The sequence below is a fragment of the Cricetulus griseus genome, chromosome X, assembly GCF_003668045.3.
Source record: "Cricetulus griseus strain 17A/GY chromosome X, alternate assembly CriGri-PICRH-1.0, whole genome shotgun sequence".
NCBI lineage: Eukaryota > Metazoa > Chordata > Mammalia > Rodentia > Cricetidae > Cricetulus > Cricetulus griseus.
The window spans coordinates 21,619,691-21,641,485 of NC_048604.1; the positions used below are offsets into that span (position 1 = coordinate 21,619,691).

The 21,795-nt window shown below is 36.9% G+C and overlaps 1 protein-coding gene across 8 annotated transcripts in view; it reads left to right on the plus strand.

Moving 5' to 3' along the window:
- The window catches only part of Smarca1 (SWI/SNF related, matrix associated, actin dependent regulator of chromatin, subfamily a, member 1), a 162,364-nt gene extending 144,381 nt beyond the window's left edge, over positions 1 to 17,983 (plus strand). For 7 of the 8 annotated variants that reach the window (XM_035450311.1, XM_027433497.2, XM_035450310.1 and 4 more), the window contains 3 exons: positions 17 to 229; positions 14,006 to 14,116; positions 15,203 to 17,983. In XM_035450311.1, coding sequence (XP_035306202.1) covers positions 17 to 229; positions 14,006 to 14,116; positions 15,203 to 15,274 — 396 coding nt within the window. In that variant the 3' untranslated portion in view covers positions 15,275 to 17,983. Of the gene's footprint in view, positions 1 to 16; positions 230 to 14,005; positions 14,148 to 15,202 lie in introns of all 8 variants that reach the window. The other variant, XM_027433494.2, reaches the window with a different exon arrangement.
- Positions 17,984 to 21,795: the final 3,812 nt, after the last annotated feature.

The following is a 21,795-nucleotide window of genomic DNA, read 5'->3' on the forward strand; positions in this document are numbered from 1 at the left end:
TTGTTGAAACTTACAGATTGCAAGATACAAGGCTCCATTTCATCAGTTGCGTATTCAGTATGGAACCAGTAAGGGAAAGAACTATACTGAGGAAGAAGACAGATTCTTGATCTGTATGTTACACAAAATGGGCTTTGACAGAGAAAATGTGTATGAAGAATTAAGACAGTGTGTGCGGAATGCTCCCCAGTTTAGATTTGACTGGTTTATCAAGTCTAGAACTGCCATGGTATGTATTCCTTTTGTTGCTTATTTTGAAAAAATATACATTTCTAGTCTCATCCTTCAGTTAGTTCTTCTGATTGTTAACACTACTTGTGATGCTAAGTTTAGTCATTCCTAGAGCTTACCACTTTATGGTACATTTTTCCTTTGTAACTAACCAAGTGAATTTTGAGATTGTCCTGCCAGCCAGCTCCCAAATCATGACATGGAGACTTATCATTAATTAGGAATCCTCAGTTGATAGCTTAGGCTTTTTTTAAAGCTAGCTCTTATAACTTAAATTAATCCATTTCTATAAATCTGTGTGCTGCCCTGAGGCTCATTTATGTCATCTACATACTGTCCATCCTGTTTTCCTGCTCCCTCCGTTTCCTTGTACCTCTGCCCTTCTTTCCAACATCCCCTCTGCCCAGAAATCCTGCCTAACTATTGGCCCTTTAGCTTTTTATTAAACCAATCAGAGTGCCACTTATTCACAGTGTAAACAAAGATTATAGAACAGTTGTTTGATAAGCTTCTTCAAATCATTGAAGTGGGTTGTTGAAGAACAATGTAGACTTGCCTTTTTTTAAAGATTTTATTTATTTATTATGTATGCAGTCTTCTGCCTGCATGCAGGCAGAGGGCACCAGATTCAAGGTGTTTGTGAGCCACCATGTGGTTGCTGGGAATTGAACTCAGGACCTCTGGAAGAACAGTCAGTGCTCTTAACCTCTGAGACATTTCCCCAGCCCTATACTTGCCTTTTTAATTCTCTTTTGGGAATGAGATTTCATTTTGACTGCCATCAGACTTTGGCAGTGAGTTGGTTTGCCATCTTGCTCAGGCTATCTATGGCCACATTTAATAGACAGCTCCTTTCAAAGCCATGCATTTAGATTTCTAGCCATTTGGGCTTTTATGCATATAAAGACATAATTTAGGGCAGCACCAATAGTTTGTAAAAAAAAAATGCTTAACTGCATTTTCCAGGAAATCATTTTCAAATATATGTGCCCTTTTATGTGAGGAAACATTTATTGAATTCTGTGGTATTTCAGTGATATTTTACTAATTTTTAAAAGGTTGAGAGCTTGATGTTGGGTCTAGTTTCTGCAGTTATTAAACTAAGGCAGTAGGATGAAAGTGCAAGAAAAGATTTAAGCTGTTTGCAATATTATGTTTGCGGAACTCTACAGCCTTCTCACTCAGTTACAAGGGAAAAAACTGCAGTATATTAACAACCACTAGATGTCTCTCAACTCCCTTGGAACGATTCTTATTTTTCCTCCATCTTATTTAGTTTTTCGAAACATTTACCTCCATGCTCTTTCTTTCTCTAGGTATTTAAATCTTTAGAGCATATTTGCCAAAAGGCACATATTACCTATATAAGTAATCATACATTGCAGTCTGTATTTTGTATAGTAAAATTGGAGACACTCATGTCTTTTGTTACCATTTAGAAAGTATGATTTTTAATTTTTATCGACTCTTTTAAAAATATAGTCATTTATTTTATATTTCAATATGTTAATTTAATGTTTTTTAAGATAAGTTTTCTATTATGCTAAAATTTGATTTTCCTTCTAGCTAGTGGATAAATTTTACTTATATTTCTTGAATTAGAGTATGAGTTATATATTTAAAATATGTGTATATTTAGATCATCTTTTTAGATTATTTTCATATCAATAATTATGTAGCTATAGAAACGGATTATTAATATGGCTAGGTCATCTTCTTCCCTTTGTTTCTAAAGCAACTTCCTTTTTAGTGAATCATTTTAATAATCTAGGGAGTGAAACTATCTTCTCGAGAGAAGCAGCTGTGATTCCTGGAATAGAAAACATTGGTTTCATTGAACAATCCTATCTTTGAAATAGAGGATGCAATTTGATTCATTTTGTGACTGTAGCTGTGTTTAAATTAAAATCTTTCTAATGATTGAACTCAGCTTACTAAAAGATTCTTCTTTCCCAGACACATCAACAAATAGTGGGAAATCTTTCTTGGAAAAAAAATGTAAGAACCTTAATGGTTATATTTTATGTGCAAGTCTCAAAGTACTGAATTCATGACATCTGACTTAAGTAACACCCCCAAAGTGCTTAAAGGCACGAATCTCCGCTGTCAAATATGCCTCACTTTGAAAGGCGTCAGCTACAGGCTCTTCTCAATTTAAAACTGCTGCCTGTACAAAAGAGAAAATAAGATTCAGTTCCATCTCTCTGTGCTAAAAAGACTGGGAATTTTTCTTGGAGAAATTGTGTGATCTTTAAGTAAGTAATCAGCCTCTATTGAACTTCATAAACAAGTAGGAAGCACATGCTGAACCCGGGTTTTTAAGCTCAGAGCAAATGAATTGCCTTTGCCACTTTCATCCCGAGGCTGGGGGATCTTAGAATATGGCCTTAGTGCTTGGTCATTCCAGAACTATCCCAAATAAAAGGCTCTTTATGAAAGGACTATGGGAGGAAATGATAATATACTGTATTTAGGTGTAGTATCTCTTATATGATGCTGACCTGTCCCCTTAATTTTCTTGCCATCTCTGTTCATTTATTAGTGACTGATGTGATAACAATTTGAGGAGAATCTGAGCTTTCCAAAGGCCACTAACACATTAGTCAGTTCATTGGACAATGCACATGGGGAAAGTACCTTGTAACCAGTAATGCCTTGATTCTTTTTAGTTTCCTTTTAAGTACATAATGAAGCAAAAGTAAATTTAATTCTCAGAAATAAGCATGCATTGATCAAATGCTTCTTGTTTCCTCTATAGGAAGGCTTTGGTTCTTAATTTTAGTGAAAAAATTCTTTCCATTCAATTGCTGAAGAGCATTGTTTTTCTCTTTAGTGAGCTCAGGAAGCTGTGTGTTGCTTTGCCGGTGGCCAAGAACATTACAGTTGAAGCTGAGTATTAGTAGTTAGTCATTACAATTACCCTGTCTTTTGTAGTAGTTTAAATGAGTTTTGGCGATAGCATCTCAGAGAATCACATACTGTTGAATACGGGGTAATAAAATTTTCATGTTATTAGTTTGTTTTCAAATCACAACTTTATTATTAATGAAATTGTGCCTTATTTAAAAGTAATAAAACGACATTTCTCATTAGAACTGTAGGAGAAAAAACTACTTCTTAGAAAATATTGCTATAGTGTTTTATGAACTTGCTTCCCACTTTATATGGTTATCACAATGGCTAGTAAATGATAATTAGGTTACTAGTTCCATACAGAATATTTTTATAAATATTGAATTTAGTCGGAAAGGATGTTTCTTTTTGGATATTTTAGAGGAATAAGAGGGGAATAGAAAATTTCCTGGTTGTTCTATAACCACAGTGATGCTCTGTTGCTTATAACTTTATATTTTTTGTTAGTACTTAACTGCATGTTGACATCTACCATTGATATTTTAGGACATTACATTCATAATGAAATACAAGAAAGATTAATAATACAGTGGCAACATTGCTAACTGGTAAACTGTTCTGACTGGTTATTCTTGAGTATGGCATTATATGTGACCTGGAAATGGAAAGAAAACTACTAGGTGTAGGGGGGGGCAGAAGAAAAGAGCATATGGGGAAGAAGTGAGTATAGGAAGAAACCCACAAAACAAATTTTGTTGGAAAAACACAATAAAACCTAATTCTTTGTAAGTCAATGAAGTCAAGTACATTTTCACTCATAAGAACCTGTTTCTTCCCCTGTGCTTGAAAGACTAAACTGTGCCCTCTCTGCCTTCATTTTGAAAACATCCTCTGGGCAGTGTTGGTGCATGCCTTTAATCCCAGCATTTGGGAGGCAGAGGCAGGTGGAGCTCTGTGAGTTCAAGGCCAGTCTGGTGTACAGAGAGAGTTCCAGGACGGGCTTTAAAGCTACACAGAGAAACCCTGCCTCAAAAAACAAAACAAAACCAAAAAAAGGAAGAAAAAAAGAAAAAGAAAACATCTTATAATAGAGGAATCAGGGAAATACCTTCACACAGGAGGTGCATTTCCAGTTGTGGAAGCAGGGTTACACAAAAGGGGTAAATAAGTCCAGTGTATTCTAAAACTAGTAGTGTGTGCATGGGAAAGTGGTAGATGTTGTAACTAACAACCAGGCGATGAAGGAAGCTGCTGCATTGAGGACTAGCTTTGGGTCATTAGTGTGTAGGAAGTAGGAGAGTCAAAGACAGATTTTAGCAGAGCAATGGCATGATCAGATTTATGTATTTAAAATATTGCTCTGCTCACTACGATTGGACTTTGGGAGTCCATTCCACACAGAGGGATACTCTCTCGACCTAGACACATGGGGGGAGGCTAGGCCCTGCTCCAAATGATATGACAGACTTTGAAGATCCCCTTTCTGCTCCCCAGGAAGGCCTCACTCTCCCTGGGGAGAAGAAAGGGGATGGGATAGGGCATCCGTGGGGGCATGGAAGGAGGGGAGGGAGAGGGAACTGGAATTGACATGGAAAAGAATCTTGTTTCTAATTTAGATAAAAAAGTACTGCTCTGCTGGAAGTAGGTAGATGTACACCCCACATACCAGTTATAGTAAAAAAACAAAAACAAAAAAAACCTCTTTAATTTCTATCTTGTTTCCCATCTTGTTTTGCTTCTTTTGACTAATGTGCCACTGTCTGTCCTGGAATCCATTTTCCTACCACAGTTTTAACCTTGAAGTGAAGCTGGTTATATTCAAGGAGATCAGCATAGGATCTTATTCAGAGTAGGCAATAGGTCAGAAAAATCACAGAATGTTTAGACTTCAGTTTGTTTCAACCCCTACAATTGGACAAGGTTTAGTTGGAAATTGAGGAACTGCACCAATATGCTACAGTTTATTTCTGACCCTTCTCCTGCTACACTTTTGATTGTAATTCATGCAGCTTTTATTTATTGGTAAGTTTGTGTATCAAATGTCATGTGTATTACAGATGTAGCTACAGTGTCTCATTTATAATCCTAAATTCTTTGAATAACTAGAAATACAGGCAGAGCCCTAATAGGGATTCATTTTGGGTATTTATACCAGTCCCTCATTATGTGTTAGGTTACACATTATTTCATGAAAAAAACAGTTTTTAAGTGACAGTAGTTATGTACAAGCATATAGCATTTAAAACTTGTTTGGGAAATGTAGGCTACTTGTGTTTGAACATGTATTTCCATTCAGCTTCTGATATCATTGGGCTATGAGAGTCTTATAACACAAATAAACAAATGACCCAGAGATTGATATTAGGATTCAAGCTTCAAGCTGAATATCAGAAAAGCAAAGCAGCTGGCCACTAGCCTCTTACCTCTCCCTCAGGCTGAATGAATGCCTCCTACTGAGACCTTGCTTCTGTCTTACATACTTCCTTAATGTTGGGATTAAAGGTGTGAGCTATAATTCTCTTTTAGACTGATTCACTCTTGTGTAAATCTGGGTGGCCTTGGACTCACAAGAGATCTGTCTACCTGTTAATCCTGAGTCCTAGGATTAAAGGTGTGTGCCTGGCTTCTATAACTGGTGGTTGACTTTGCTTTCTGAATCCTCAGGCAAGCTTTAATAAATTATGAACAGTATATCACCACAGAGTCTAGTATAGATTGTCATTGATGTTTTGTTAGTATTAAAGAGGTTCAAAAGTGATTCCAAATCTGGGAACTATCTTGTAGGATTTGAAGATGAAGATATTGAGATTTTGGAGGGATAATATAAAATACTAATGTTACAGAATTTCACCTATAAATTCAGAGACACACATATGGACTGTAGTTTTTTGTTTTACTTTTCTGTACCTTACTCATTTATTCACTTTTGACTTTTTTTGTTTCATATGGCATATAGGCTAACAATTATTTTCACATTTTTATAAAGAAATTCAAAGAACAATATTTTGTTTTGTTTTTTTCACTGGTGATTCACAAATTTATGCAAAATTTCAACATTATTACTTCATTTTAAAAGTGGTTGTTCTGAATTCTTTTTTTCCATTCATTTATTTAGCTCATAAATAAAGTCATGCACAATTATGATACACAATATAGTATGTTCACAATGGCATGACTAAATTAAACCAATTAACATGTTATATCACACATATTCATCATTTTGTTTTGAGAACACTTAAAGTATACTATCTCACAACTTTTTAAAAATTTTTTATTTAATTTTTACAAATTATAATTTCACATGTCAATCCCTTCTTCCTCTCCCCCTCCCCCCAACCCCCACCATCCCCTTCCCCCTCCACTCCCCATAGAGGGTAGAGCCCTCCATGGGGGCTCCCCAAATTCCACAACATCATCCTGGGCCAGGCCTAGGCCCTCCCCCATGTGTCCCACTATCTCACAACTTTTAAAATATAGCATATTGTTATCAAGCATATTTATCATGCTCTCAGTAGACCTCAAGACTTTCACAGAGTCCATGCCTCTTGTCCAACTGCAGTTTTCTATCCTTAAACCAATCGTTTCCCCATTGTTAAAAGACCCACATTGAAGCCTAATAGCCACAATTCTGCTCTCTGTTCCCATAAGTTCATCATTTCTAGGTTACACATAAAATTGAAATTGTGTGACATTTGTCTTCCAGTGTGTCACTTATTTTTTTTCTTGCAAGCATATAACTTTACCACTTACTAAAGATGAAATCAAATTTGCATGCACAGGTGAGCACTCACTGAAACACCTTGGATTCATCACATATTTGAGTTTCAATTAGCATATATATATTTATTTATATAAAAAGAGCAATAATGGCTCTCCAAAGAACAATATTTTCACATATAAAAATTATAGTACAAAATTCCAGGGTTAGTATTTGTAACTAAAGTTTTATTTGAACATGGGTTCATGCTCAGTTACATATTTTCAGTGAGTAATTACAATGCTACAGTGGAAGATATTAATAGTGTGATGGAACCTGTATCATTTGCAAACTTGAAAATATTTGCCATCTGTTCTAGTTAAGTTTCTATTACTGTGGTAAAATGCCATGACCAAAAGCAACTTGGGGAGGAAAGGATTTATCTCTTTGGCTTACATATCCTAATCCACAGTCCACTGAGGGAAGCCAAGGCAGAAACTCAAAGCGTGAACCTGAAGGCAGGAACTGAAGCACAGACCATAGAGAAACACTGTGTACTAGCTTGTTCTTAATGGGTTACTCAGCCTGCTTTGTTTTATAACCCAGGACCACCTATCCAGGTCAGGGTATCACCTACAGTGTGCTGGACCTTTTCACATCAATCATTAATGTTCTACAGACTTGCCTATAGGCAATCTGATGAAGGCATTTTCTTAATGGAAGTTTCTCTTCCCAGATAACTACAGTTTGTGTCAAGTTGACAACAAACAAACAAATAAACAAAACCCACCAGGATACCACTCTTCTCCTTTTTGTTCATGATTTTCAATGTAAGTTTTGCAAAATACAAGCAGCAATATTCACGTTACTTTGTTTGAATGGTGCACTGCCTTGGAATTTTCTCCACCGATAAATTAGTTCACGAATTAACCTTTACCAAAAGTTTTAGGGAAGGAAGAAAGTGTATTAAGGTCTTTGGCATGGTGTAACACATGACCTCTAGTCCAAGTTTTAATAGAGTCCTCATTTTCATCTGGAACCCCACGAGCACAGTCTTTATTCTTTTTAAATTTACTGGCATTCTGGTCTTTGGGGCTCCCACCAGAATCATTCATTAATCTCTCATTACAGCATTCTTTTCTATCCAACTTACAACTTTTCCAAATCCCTCCAATAAGCTGTTTCCAAAGGCATCTGAGCCACATTGTCCAGCAGTCACAGCATGAAACACCCTCACAAGCAGACTGAGGACTCTGCTTTACAAATCTGTGTATTTCTCAACTCAATCAAGTTTACAGTCAACACTAACAATCACTAATAGATTTATATGTTACACCGTCTTCTAAGAAACGTTTTACATGAAGGATGGGTAAAAAGAGAGAATGGTTACTCTAAACATGAGGTGTTTGTGGTTCTGTAGATGATTCTGAATATGGCATGGAAGCTGCCTCGAAACACAGGTTTGTTAGGTGGGAATGAGTTTGGTTTCTTCTCTTTGACTACGCAAGTTAAATATCAAACCAGTTGTTAGGTACCATAAGGTAACAAATAGCAGTGTTGCACAAGGAAAGGTGTTCAAGTTGCTCAGAGTTGGAATAGCCAGGCTTAGAATGTATCGAGTACTCTGACATTGGAGGAAACCACATAGATGACCAGCTGCATGACTCATTAGCAAGGATCTAGCACCAGGTAATCATGATCAACCTAAATAATTTTTAATGGTAACCCCTTTCTAATTGTGAGTCTAAGATTTTTATGAAGTGACAATCTATATAAAGGAGTTTCTGAGAATAAAATGCACATTTAATTGTGTCACTTGCTCAAAATTTGTCATGGAGGTCCTCTGATCAGTTAAATTACATGAAAACCTTTAAGTTTATTTTTTGAGCTGTATATAACTTAGCCTTAGCTATTGCTGTTACCTTGTGTATGATTTGCCAAGTTGGCTTCTACAAAACATTATTTCAGAAACAGAAAAATGTTTTGTGCTGAAATATATTTGGGGCATGCTGACATTGAATCTTGCCACCAAGACTTCCAATCTATATTAGAATGCTAACAGCTCTGAGAAGTCCTGCCATGGATAAGTTTGTTTGCCCCTTTGAATTTCCCACCAGTGTGAACACAGAATACTTAAAACATTTCCCACAGCTTTCAACACAGCAGAACAGTTTTTCAATTTGTCATTTTTTATTGTCTTCTGTCACCCTTAATTGCTTTGGCATCTCTTTTTCTGACTCCCTTGTGTTATTTTTCCTTCTTCTAAATTCATTCCTAAATCAAGAGTGGGGAATTGGTGAAAGAGGTAATTAGACTACAGAATTATAGAAGTTGTTTGACACTGCACGAACCATTCCCTTAACCTCAGAAAATTAGGAAGCCATATGGGAAGAAACAGAGAAATTGAAGAGAACAAAAGTGCTTGTCCTTTCTTTGATGCCTTTCTGTAGAGTTTGTTTTTCTGTGTTTGGAGGAGCTAGTGACAGGTTCAAAGGAATGAAGGTGAGAGTTTATTATTGTAGTCTATTTTGAATCATTTTGGGATATTCTATTTCCTTAAATATAAGACTGTCTGAAAGTATTAGTATTTGTCCCTGAATCATTCATATGAACCATGAATATGTATCTAAAGGTATCTGCAGTAGCAGGCAGCTATTACTTATTGAGAATAATAATAGCCGTAGGGTACAGCTTAATGATTCAAGAATCAGCTTTATATAAAGAATCTATGTAGTCTCCCTAGAAACCAAGGATCAGATCTCATCAGGGTCAACTTAGCCCTTTCTATAATAGATAAATTGAATAACATGCTGTTTAATTTGTATGTGTATGTATTATTGAATGAAACTATGAAGAGTATTTAGTCTGCATATTAAACATATCACCATTACTTTGGTAAGTAGTGAAAATTACAGTGTTATTGTTATCAGTTTGTTTAACCTTGGGTTATTATGGATATCCAGGAATCTTGAACATTCTGGTGTTACAAAGGTTTTTTTAATTGGAAAACACAAATTTGTTAATGTGTAATGTCTTTCTGGCCAGGCTCTCTTTTATTTCCTGTTTCTTTGTTGGCTTGAATTAGAGAGTAGATGATGTTTGGATAGTTGATAATATATCCAATTTTAACATTTCCTGTGTTGTGTGGCAGTTTTCTAGATCTTACTTCGAAAGAAAAAAACATGTATTTATTTAAAAAAAAAACACTTGCCATTTCTTACAACTTTATAACTTGTTCAAGACCTAAATGCTTATTTTAGAAAATTTGGAAATATAGACATGTATAAGGGAAAAAATAAAAGGTACTACTTTTGCTACATGACTTTCTGTGGCAAAATCTCTTTTGAACTGTGGTACAAATAAACAGACCCCATTTTTCCCTCCATTTTTAAATTTAAATTAGAAACAATGTTGTTTTACATGTCATACCCAGTTCCCTCTCCCTCCCCTCCTCCCCTGCCCCCCACTAACACCCTACCTATCCCATAGCATTTCTGCTCCCCAGGGAGAGTGAGGTCGTCCATGTGGGTCTTCAGAGTCTGTCATATCCTTTAGGATAGGGCCTAGGCCCTCCCCTGTGTGTCTAGGCTGAGGGACAGACCCCATTTTTTTGCTTTTCTATTAATTTCTCTTTTACATTCAAATACCAGTTCCCCATCCCTCCTCTCCTCCTGCTCCCCTCATTTCCCCCTCCCCCCAACTCCCATCTGCTTCTCAGAGATGTGAAGGTCTCCCCTAAGAAGTCTAGTAAGTTTGTCCCATCATCTCATAGACACACCTCTCCACCCCCACACCCCTGTGTCTAGGCTGGGCAAGGTATCTCTCCATATAGAATGGGCTCCAGTAAATCAGTTTGTGCGTTAGTGTTAGATCTGGGACCCACTGCCAGTGGCCTCATATATTTTCCCAGTCACACCATTGTCACCTATATTAAGGGAGTCTAGTTCAGTCTTATGCAGGTTCCCCACTGTCAGACCTGCGTCAGTGATCTCTCACTATCTTGGGTCAACTGATTCTGTGTTTTTTCCCCATCATGCAGACCCCATTTTTTAAAGAAAAAAAAAAAAACTACCACTGATCCCACTTTCAGAGCTAGCTGATAGTAACTGCTAGTTAGCATTCCTTTAGCAACTTCTAGTGTCTATGTCTTTTATTCCCAAGTACCAAAAATTTAGTTTTCAGGATTTCCCTGTTTTCAGTGTTCTAAATACTTTCTTGAAATATTTTATATATCTATTTATTATAGTAAGTGCCTAATAATGGGGTTAAGTCAGAAGATGTGAAATTAAAAAAATATTTCTTTGCTATTTTCTTGAAAGGTAGTATCTTAGTTCACTGCTCAATGCTGTAACATAATACCACAGACTTGATGGGGTAGGCAGTACTTCTTTTTTGTTGTCTTGTTCTGGAGACTGGAGTCCAAGATTAAGGTACCAACAAGGGTAGTGTGTTGGGTAGATGGCCACCTTTTGCATATGATGAGGTGATGAGAGAGTTAGTTTCTCACCCTTTCTAGACTCATTTAACTTTAATCATTGCCATAAATCACCCCTCTCGAAATATAGTCAGAAGATTGCATTAAACATCTTGGGATTCATCTATTAAAGCCCTAATGTTCGTATTTAGGACTAAGTTCATAACAAGTAACATTGCCATTCAACATCAGCAAATGAAAATTCTCATTTACATTTTACTTCAACCAAGGAACATGCTACACCTATGTATGTACAAAGCATGGACACATGAGCACTATGAACATGGAAGAAATGGCATTGTTTTACTTCCAATTTCTTTGAGCCTTGGTTTCAGAGAGCAAGTTGATTTGTATGTGTGTGTGCATGTATATATTTTGTAGACAGGTTGTACAAGTGCTTTACCACTGAACTACATGTTCAGTTCTTAAAACTTAAAAAAACCCCTACAAATTCTTATACCAGGGATGGAGAGATGAAGCAGTTGATAAGAGCATTGACTGTTCTTCTAGGGGAGGTGGATTAAGTTCTCAGAACCCACATAGTGGTTCATAACTGTCTATAACCCCAGTTCCGAGGAATTTGATGTGCTCTTCTGGCCTCTGTAGGGACCAGGCACACACGTGATGCACAAACATGCATGAAGGTAAACACTCATAGACAGAAAATAAAAATAAATCCTTAAAAATTCTTTGATAGTTTTCTATTCTTATACTTCGATCATTTTTCTTTTTCTTTAGTTGGTTCTTAATTGCTAGAAAAATATATTTTGATTTGAATGTTTAACTGTTTTTTGTTTTGTCAGGCATTTTTTCTTACACAGAAAAGGAATAATATATTTAAATATTATTTATCCTTTAGTATTAATTCATTATTAACCTTTAAATATAGCAATGTGTAAAGGGTTAATAATAAATGAGTTTCCATATTAATGAATCATATGTTTAATGCTTACCATGCATTCATAAACTCTGTTTATAGTTTGAATGCATTGATTCACTGGCAGTAAAATATAGTAGTGACAAGATTAATGCAAAAATCTTTTCAGATATGTTTACTCTGAATTAGCAAGTCCGGCCCTGATTCCCAGAACTTAAATCCCATAAGATGTATGGTGAGAGACTTCTGTTGGCCAAGAAGCTTTAGGAACAGCTGCATCTTATATCCCTGACTAGTGTTTTGTGGTGAGGATCAGGAGCTGGAAGGGTCCATAAAACTTTGTAATAAAGAAATCTGTTTTAGCAAGCCACGACAAGCCAAAAAATGCAGAGTTGTGGAGCCCAGTCCCAGTGGACACATCTACAAAATACTCTTACATCTAAGGTTTAGAGAACATTGCGAAGGAGGGCGCCGCAGTATTGTAAGAGCCAGAGGCTCAGGGAGTTTGCTGTGAGACTGTGTTTCCTAGGAATGTCAGAAGTTACACTCATAAAGTCTCACCAACATGATTATCCAAATATGAATTGAACAAGGAAAATAATAGAGGACATGACAGGGAAAGGCCCTCAAGGCTTCAACCCTACACAAATAACCACAGACAACCAAGGAAAGATAAGAGTGGGACAATTGACTGTCCAGTGCCAAAGGTCAGCCTTGAAAACACAGAGCAGGTTATAATTAGGAACATATATGCATATACATATATGAATGTAATAATAATGAAAAAAGAGGTCATGAATTTGAAAGAGAACAGGAGGGGCATATGGAAGAGTTTAGAGAGAAGAAAAGGTAGGGGGAAATGAGGTAATTATGTTATAATCTCAAAAATAAAACGAAAACGGAAATCTCTTTTAACTTGTACAAACTCCATGTTTCCAAAATACAGAACATATGTTCTTAGCCATAGAACACCCATTTATTCTTTCCTATTTACGTGATTTACATTAATATTTTATTCTGAAATATTTATAGAGTAACAGGAAGTTATGAGGAAATGTACAGTGAGATGAAATTTACCTTTCATGCAGTTTTCCCCAGTGGTAACAAGTTGAATAGCTATAGTGTAGCATTGCAATATGAAAATTCATATTAGTGTAATCCACAGAACTTGTTGGGATATCATTTGTACAGGCATTTGTGTCTGTCTGTGTGTGTGTGTGTGTGTGTGTCATGTAGTGTTACCATTTGCAGATTTGTGGAACCATCATTTCCAGAAGAGTCACTTGTACTGTCCCTAGCCACACCCATTCTCTTCATCTCCTTAACATCTGGCAACCATTGATCTGCTCTCCACTTCTCTACTTCTGTCCGTTTAAGGGTGTTACATAGCCAGGCAGGGTGGCACATGCCTGTTATTCTGGAACTTTGGAGGCTGAGACAAGAAGATTGCTGTGCAGTTAAAGCCAGCCTGACTACATAGTGAGTCTCAGTGTAGTACCCGGCCTCAAAAATATGTTATATAAATGGAGCATACTAGACATAACCATTGTGATTGGATTTTTCACTGAGAATAATTCCCTTGACTCCATGGTGTTTTGTGTATCAATAGTTCCTTCCCTCTTATTGTTGAGTAAAGTTCCAGGGTAAAAATGGAGCAGATTGTTTAACCTGCCATCCATTGAATGACACTTAACCCCTCCTCCTATTAATGCCTTATACAAATGGTGGTCTAAAGAATACTGGTTTGGTTGGGGGTGATGGAGAAAAAAATACAAATTTTGGAAATTATCTTCAAAAGAAATGATACAGTTAAAGAAGTATTTTAAAGGTTTGAATACATTTTAGAAATTAAGTTCTTTATTATTTCATTTAGGAATTCCAGAGACGCTGTAACACTTTGATTTCATTGATTGAAAAAGAAAATATGGAAATTGAGGAAAGAGAGAGAGCAGAAAAGAAGAAACGGGCAACTAAAACTCCAATGGTAAAATTTTCAGCATTTTCCTAACTTTTAGGTAGATTTCATTTTTTTTTTACATCTCTACAAATGTTTATACTGTGTTTAATGACAGAATGATACCCTTTACCTAGCTGGGTTTCTTGAAATGCTATTGGTTCTAGACAGAAGAAGAATCACACCACAAACTTTCTGTTTGAAGAACATATGGTTAGGAACTCCCTTGTTACAAGACTCAGTATTTAAAAAATGCCTCCCAAATCTAAGCAGAAGCATAATGCAAGCAAGATCCTGTAAATTGATACTAGGTCGCCGTGGGAGTAGGGAAAGTTTAGAGTCGGATGGAATGGTGTGGAGATTGAAACCTGGAGTTCTGAGTCGATCAAATAAGTTGTTTGATCTTTGTGGAACTGTGTGTGAAATTGGAAACCCTGAGCAGGCAAGAAAGCTTTTTGTTGACAATAAGTTAATTGCTGGATAAAAATGTGATTTTAATCCTGTCTGGTTGCTGTGTATGTCTATGATTCAAAAGATTTGAAATGTTCTTTAGAAGATCATCCTGTTTGAGTGTGTTAAGTAGACAACCATATTTTATCAAATCTAAGATGCTTTCTGTTGTGAGACACAGCATTTTTGTGCCACTGAGAAATATGATGCCAAGTATCATCTGTTATCAGTTGTAAGATAAATCCTGATGTCAGAGATGCTAAAAGGGGAAAGAAATCTGCATCATAGAAACTATGAAACATGGTGTGTTAACATCTATCTTAAGGTTATAAAATAACACTCATAAATGAAACTTTCCCCAGAAACTTTAAATATTAAGTAGTTCTTTAAGATAAGAGTACATTTATAAGCCATGTGTAAGTAGATACTTGATGACTATTTTTGATGGATATTTTATGTCTTTTCATAAAAAGAAACACCTTTAAAAGTTATTTTCCATTGGTTTATATAGTTTGTTGGGCTGTATAGAACATTGATTGTGAGTGTAACGCTGAAGTGAATATTCATGTTAAAATTTTTTAATGCATTGCATCCTAGATTTAACATTGTTGGGCCATTTAAAAGTGTGTATATTGGAGCAGAACATTAAATCTGTTTCCATTTTAGTCACAGAAAAGAAAAGCAGAGTCAGCTACTGAGAGCTCTGGAAAGAAGGATGTCAAGAAGGTGAAATCCTAAAGCCTAGAAATAAAGTTGTAAATGGGAAACTACTATTTTCTTGTTCCCATCTTCAAATGCTAATTACCAGCTCCAGTGTATTCATGGTACTCTAAGGAAAAAAATCTCTTTGGTTTTTGATTTCTTGCATATTTTATACATTTTACAATGCTTTCTATCTGAAATGTGTAGCTTTCTATTTTATGCATTGTAGTATTTTGTGTACTGTATTTTGTGCATTTCCTGTCTTCATCGAATTCCTCTCAGTCCTTGTTTGTTTGATGCTTGTGCTGAGGTTTTAGCTTTTCTATGTTTTATATGCCGCTGCTTTGAAAGAGAACTTAGATTCTATAGCTGTATTATTGTTGTTTCAGACTTTAAATTTATATGGCTGTGGAAAATGAATTAAAATGATTTGAGGAGAAAGACTTTTTCACTTCTTTGTTGCTTTCTTTTCTATTGAGTCTGGGCTTGTATGTGTTACTGCACACTGTGATTAGCATAATGATTGTTTCTTTGAGGTCATCTAAATATTTTTTCCTAAAGAAATAAAGGGTGAGAAAAGAAAAAAATATTAAAAAGCCTAATCTTTGATACTGTGCTTGCTGTCAGTATACGTTACATTTAAATTATTCTCAAAATATTCAAGTGGGAAAATATAATAAAGAAATGTCTATAAGAAATGTAATTATTTCCTGTTTTTTGTGCAGTAGAAAGCAATTGTATTTACTGAATTGTATTCCTCATCACTACTATGTATTTTGCTTAAAAGCTAAAACTTTTCTTGCTGATTTGTGCATGATCTTCTGTCCCACAGAGCCAACATAGAGAACTCTGGGTGTAACATGTAGATTTAGTAACAACTAAATTATAAGATGATCAGTGTTGTGCATCGAAGAAGAAGGGAAGCTGTTTTCATTAGGAATGCAGTGATGCTCAGGTAGTAACCTCAGAGCATCAGGGGTTTTTGAACACCAACAGTTTGTTTCTTGCTCACACTACAAATCACATCTAGGTCAGAAAAATAGGATGGGAGGGAATGTGCTCCACACAGCCACTCAAGCGCCTACACAGACTGAAGTTCTGCTGTTTTATAGTATAACCATCCAGGACTTGCAGTATTTTCATGTCACTGTAGGGGAAGGCTAAGAGAATGGAGAATTTAATACAGGCTCTTTACTGCTTAAGCCCAGAAGTGATACATGTCACACCTACTTAGATTGCATTGTCTCCAACTAGCCACATGGTCCTGTGTATTTCCAAGAGAATAAGCAAATGTAGAGGAACAAATGGAATAACCTACATTACTGTCTTCACTAACTTGTGCTGTGACCCCCAAATTGCTACCCAGATCAATTAAGCTTCAAATCAGATTTTGGGATTTTCCATTCAAATGAGTAGAAAAGCTCCTATCAGTCACCAGAGCTGGAGAAAATGATACCTGGAAGAAAATTAGTGATGCCCTCAAATTCTTTGCACTAGAGAAACCCTTGTTTATTTGTTTGACTTTTTTCTGGGAGGGTGAAAATGAAGGGCGGGAGCATGCACAGTTGGAAATGTAAAAGTCTTTACTTCTCATTCCTTCTCTGTTAACCCCAAGTGGTCAATGGCTGAGCTGTATGTGCCTGGCCTAAGGGAGGATTTGCAGGTAAGTTCTTCAAGTTTTTTCATGAGGCCATTTCCTTGATCCATAGCATGGCTCTTAAGGTTCTTTCTTGGACCAAAGAGTTGTGCCACCCAGCTCTCGAAGATTATCAATGGAATCTTGAGATGTCATCCTTAGAAAATTATGAAATGGTTTTATGTAAGAGCTGGAAACCACACACTATAGACAGTGAAACATGTCTTTTGTATGTAAAGCTAGGCAACTGCATTACTGAATTTAGTTTTCTAAGAAGACCATCTATACAGTGATCATCTGATGATGGCACATTGTAAGAGATGCCATGTCGAGGGTACAAAAAGCACTAAGTCTGACTGTGAGAGCCTTTTTGATTGTCCAATTTTTACAGAGCTATTAAACTGGCAGAGAAGATTTAAAAAACCCAGGAAAGAAATAACATTTCAAACAAGAGATCTAGAATTACTGGATCATATCCTTAGAGCTGGCTGCCATGTTGCAGAAAGAAAAAAGGATATACAGTTAATCACATCAACAGCTTGACGGCCAGAGGAAGAGGAATGGAATGCCGTATATTTGTATGGAATTTTATAAGAGCATAATGACTCTGCACTCTACTCTCTAGCAACAGCATTCCAATTGATGACACTCACATCTGACCCAACTTGATTCTTTGTTTGGAAAGTGTGCAACAGGGAAAAGGGGGTAAAGAAACGGGGACTCCGAGGAGTCTCCTTCACTCAATCTGTATTCAATCTGTATTGAAGACAAGGGGTTATTAGGTCTCCCAATAACAGCAAGAATTCTATAGAATCGCTTGTAAAGTATCCATCTAAATCTTGGGTCTTAATTTCCTTACACTCAAATGATGGTGCTATGTCATCACCCTCTCATTGTCACTATTTGTATCTCCTTGGTGCACAATCTGATTATATAATTTTCTATGAAAAGTGTTCACAAAATTTTATCCTTTGAGACCCTCTGTGTAAGACAGTTTATTGAGTGGAATATTTGTGGCTACATTGCTTGCTATATGTTTTGATTTGAAAAGTCTCTATTCAACTGGTGGAATTACCCACTATGACCAAAATAAAATGCCATTTCCCCAAGTTTTGTAAGGTTTGTACTTGTGGCCTAATTGTTCCTCTTCTTAGCAGTGGTTAAAATTTCCTGCCTGGTGTCCAGGCCCATCCTGTAATTGATGCTTAAACTCACATTGCTTTCTGTACAGGTGTTATTTTTTTTTACCTCCAGAAACCCTCAAATTGCCAACAGATTTCTATTTTCTTGTATCACTTATCACTTTGCTACTTCTCAGTGTATGTTTTCTCAGGCCAACTTTCTCTATTGCTTGTTCATAGTCCCCCTTCTTTTACAGGGATTAAAATGTAGCTCAGGCTTTCCTCCAAATTATATCCCTACTGTTTCAGCCTCTCTTGTGCTAGGATTACCCACCACGTGCACCATTTGCTTGTATTAGTATTGCTGTCTTGCACAGTGAGACATCTTATATGTGTAGCTCTTCTTTGCCTTTAGTGAATTCACGAAAAGGTGGAAGATGGTCAAGGGTAAGGAAAGTAATGGCCAGATATCGAATCACAGATCCGGTCTTATAAGCACTGTGCTCTGAGAAAAGTTAGTAGGTGGTATGACTGGATTGGGACTGGTATAACATATTGGGTGCTAATTTCTCTCCATTGATAAACATTTCTCATATTGCCAATAGCTATGATATTGGAAATTACTAGGTACAGGTTACAAGATATACAATGGTTTGGTAAGGCCAAAGCTGTTGTCCATGCTAGTGGCTCTTTAAGGTGATTGGACCAGGTCTTGGCCTTTCTTATTGTGGTATGGTGTACAAACAGTACAGAATTCTTGTGACCCCTGACCTCTTAAATCTATTGCTCTGGTGGATCAATCATTTGCTTTTCTGTTGGGAAAATTATTTAGGTTATTATAGTCAGATCCAACCTAAATTTTATAATCAGTTTTAAACCTTGTTTTCCATATTTCCTCCAAGACCTGGCTTTGCATATTTGGATTTTTCCCTGTCATATAGTTGTTAGAATTCAATAACATGTTAGACTAGTAAATAATGTGGTCTACTTATGTGGGTCTCTGTACATCTACGGTATGCTGATAGTAAGTACTGGACATCCAGCTGTTTAACTCTCATCATAAATACACTTTTGAATGATTATGTCTCCTTCCAAAGCCTGTTTGCCATATCCAAGACAGAACAAGGTCTGTGCATAAGGTCCATCTTTACTGGACTATTTGGTATGATACTAATCACTATCAGTGACTTTAGCACCTTGGATCTCTCTCTTTGTTTTGTGCTGGCCATTTAGTTTGGTATTGGCAGTCAGCATTGCCAGAATACGACCATTAGTATCTTTTTTTACTAAGATTTCCATGGCATTCCACATGAAATTCCCAGCATGCGTTATATGTATTGTTTACAATTGAGTAAATTGTAGGCATCTGGTCTGCGGACCTGAAACAGCAGCCACAGCCCTTTGGGTGTGGCTTGAGGCAGACAGAAGCAGCAAGAGAGGAGCTTGAGGCTTGGCTTTCCTTTGTGTGCTCTTTCTGGTGGGTCAGCGAATCTGGTTGGAAGAGCAGGGAAACACTCTGACGGTTCTTTGTGTTTTTCTGTGTAATTGTCCCCAATAAACACCCATTTATCATTTACCTTGGGTCTAGTGATATAATTGCATCCCTGCCTTCAGTAAATGGCTTCCGTTAATTACAATTAAGTTTGAGATCTGAGTGTGTCTTTGTGGGTAACCCCCCCCCCCCGACTCTTTTCATGCACCATTTTTGGTTTCTAAGAGCTCAAGCTTTATTCTTTTCCTCTAGTTCCTAATTCTTTCCTGGTTTGTCTCGTATCACTTCTAAAACTAGTACATCCCCTGAACAAGCATTTTTTAAAGAATTTTTATTTAAATTAGAAACAAGCTTATTTTACATGTCAATCCTAGTTCCCTCTCCCTCCCCTCCTCCCCTGCCCTCCACTGACTCCCTATCCCAACCCTTATCTACTCCCCAGGGAGCGTGAGACCTTCCATGGGGGATTTTTCAAAGTCTGTCATATCATTTGGAGCAGGGCCTAGACCCTCCCCAGTGTGCCTAGGCTGAGACATTATCTCTCTATGTGGAGAGGGTCTGGACAAGCATTTTTGCTCATTTAATATATCCTATAGTAACTGCTTGCTAATCAAGGATTTTTAAGTGTATCTAGGCCAACGAAATTCTCAAAGCAAAGGAATTCTGGGTCCTAGCCATTTTTTATTGTCTTTCTTACTTTGGTCTTGTTTATTTTCTCATTAAGTTTCCTTTATCTCAATACTTGAACAGTTGCCCTTTTCCATGTAGTAAATGCAGAGGTTAGTACTTTTTTTTTTTACTGAACTCTCTCTACCTGCCTTCAGTGGTTGCATTTATAATCTGAAATCCACAGCCATTATACATTTGGCCAAGGTTCTTGGTCAAGAATTATAAGGAATCTGTTGTCTACTGGATAGTCCTTGCAATTCACTAGTGGTTTTTTTCTTTGTCTTCTATTCAGAAATGTGAAGATTAAGGGTTGTCCAAGGTCCAAATTAAAACCAACACAAGAACATATTCTGGGGGAAGGATGCAGGAAACTATAGAAGTCAGTGACACCCTAGTATTTTATTGCACTGTCATTTTTCCTTATTTCTGAGTATAGTTTAAATGGAGAGCAGCGCATAGTTTAAAAGGAGAGCAAAAAGAACAAGCTGAGTTTGCCATCTAGATGGCTGCCTCAGTATAAGGACCTTATAATCTAATAGGCCAAATGTGGGAGACACTGTTATTTCATTTATGTGAGAGATAGTTAGCTCTTATATAGTCTTGTTGTTTTTGTAGGTTGAAATCATGGTGAAACCAATCTCAACTTCAAAACTGCATGTTTTTGTGAAAACTAACAGCTATCAGTTACACACAGTGAATTACATTCTAGTATTCCACCACCAGTGATTCAAGTATGAGGGCTGTCTATTCTCTGTAAACTTATTTTCCAAATTCAGTGCCAGAGGCAAATAGTTGCTCTTACCTTCTTAGACCAAGTCACTGCTAGGGATGGAGATGAGTTCCAGATGCTGTTAAGGCATAAATCATAGTGATACGCAGCCAGGGAACATTTGAGTCTTTCTTTAGCCCTACCAACCATTTGTTTTCCACACCGGATGCATGAACCCAAAGGGTGACACAAGAAGCTCATATATTTTATTAAGTAGGACATTAGTCCCAAACCTTAGTTCAGCACTGTACTGAGCTAGTCTTTATCATTAGGGGTCTTAGGAGAGAGGCAGCCTGAAACTCAAAACTGAAATAGGATGAATGGCTGAGTATGTCCTTTAGGCCAAAAATCAACTTTCAGAATTTTCTGTTCCATCAAGAAAAATAATCATAGCTACCATCCCAGAAAAGAGCCTTCCTGTCTATGTAGGGTTGCTTATATTCTCAAGGTTCTCTACACTAGAAATTGTTGTTCTTCGGTGCCCAAAGTTATTGCCAATAATCTCAGTACTCTTCTGCTACTTAGAGGGTAGCTGTAGAGTGTATCAGAAAGGATCTCTGAACTTCTTCCTTTGAAAATCAATGTGGTCACCATGCTTAGACTGCTCAGATTCTGTAATGGGGTCAGTTCCTACAGCTCAAGGTTGATTGTGTGTTCACATGTGACTAGAGCATTGAATGACATAGAATGCAAGACAAGAGGTGCTGTGATACATAAGTCTAACACTGAGGAGTCAATCCAGGGCTTTGCACATGCTTAGCAAGTGCTCTACCACTGAGTTACACCCTCCAATCCCTATTTCACAACTTGTTCTGAGAACTATAGTCTCTCCATGAGATTTCTTACTACCTATTTGTGTGTGTGTGTGTG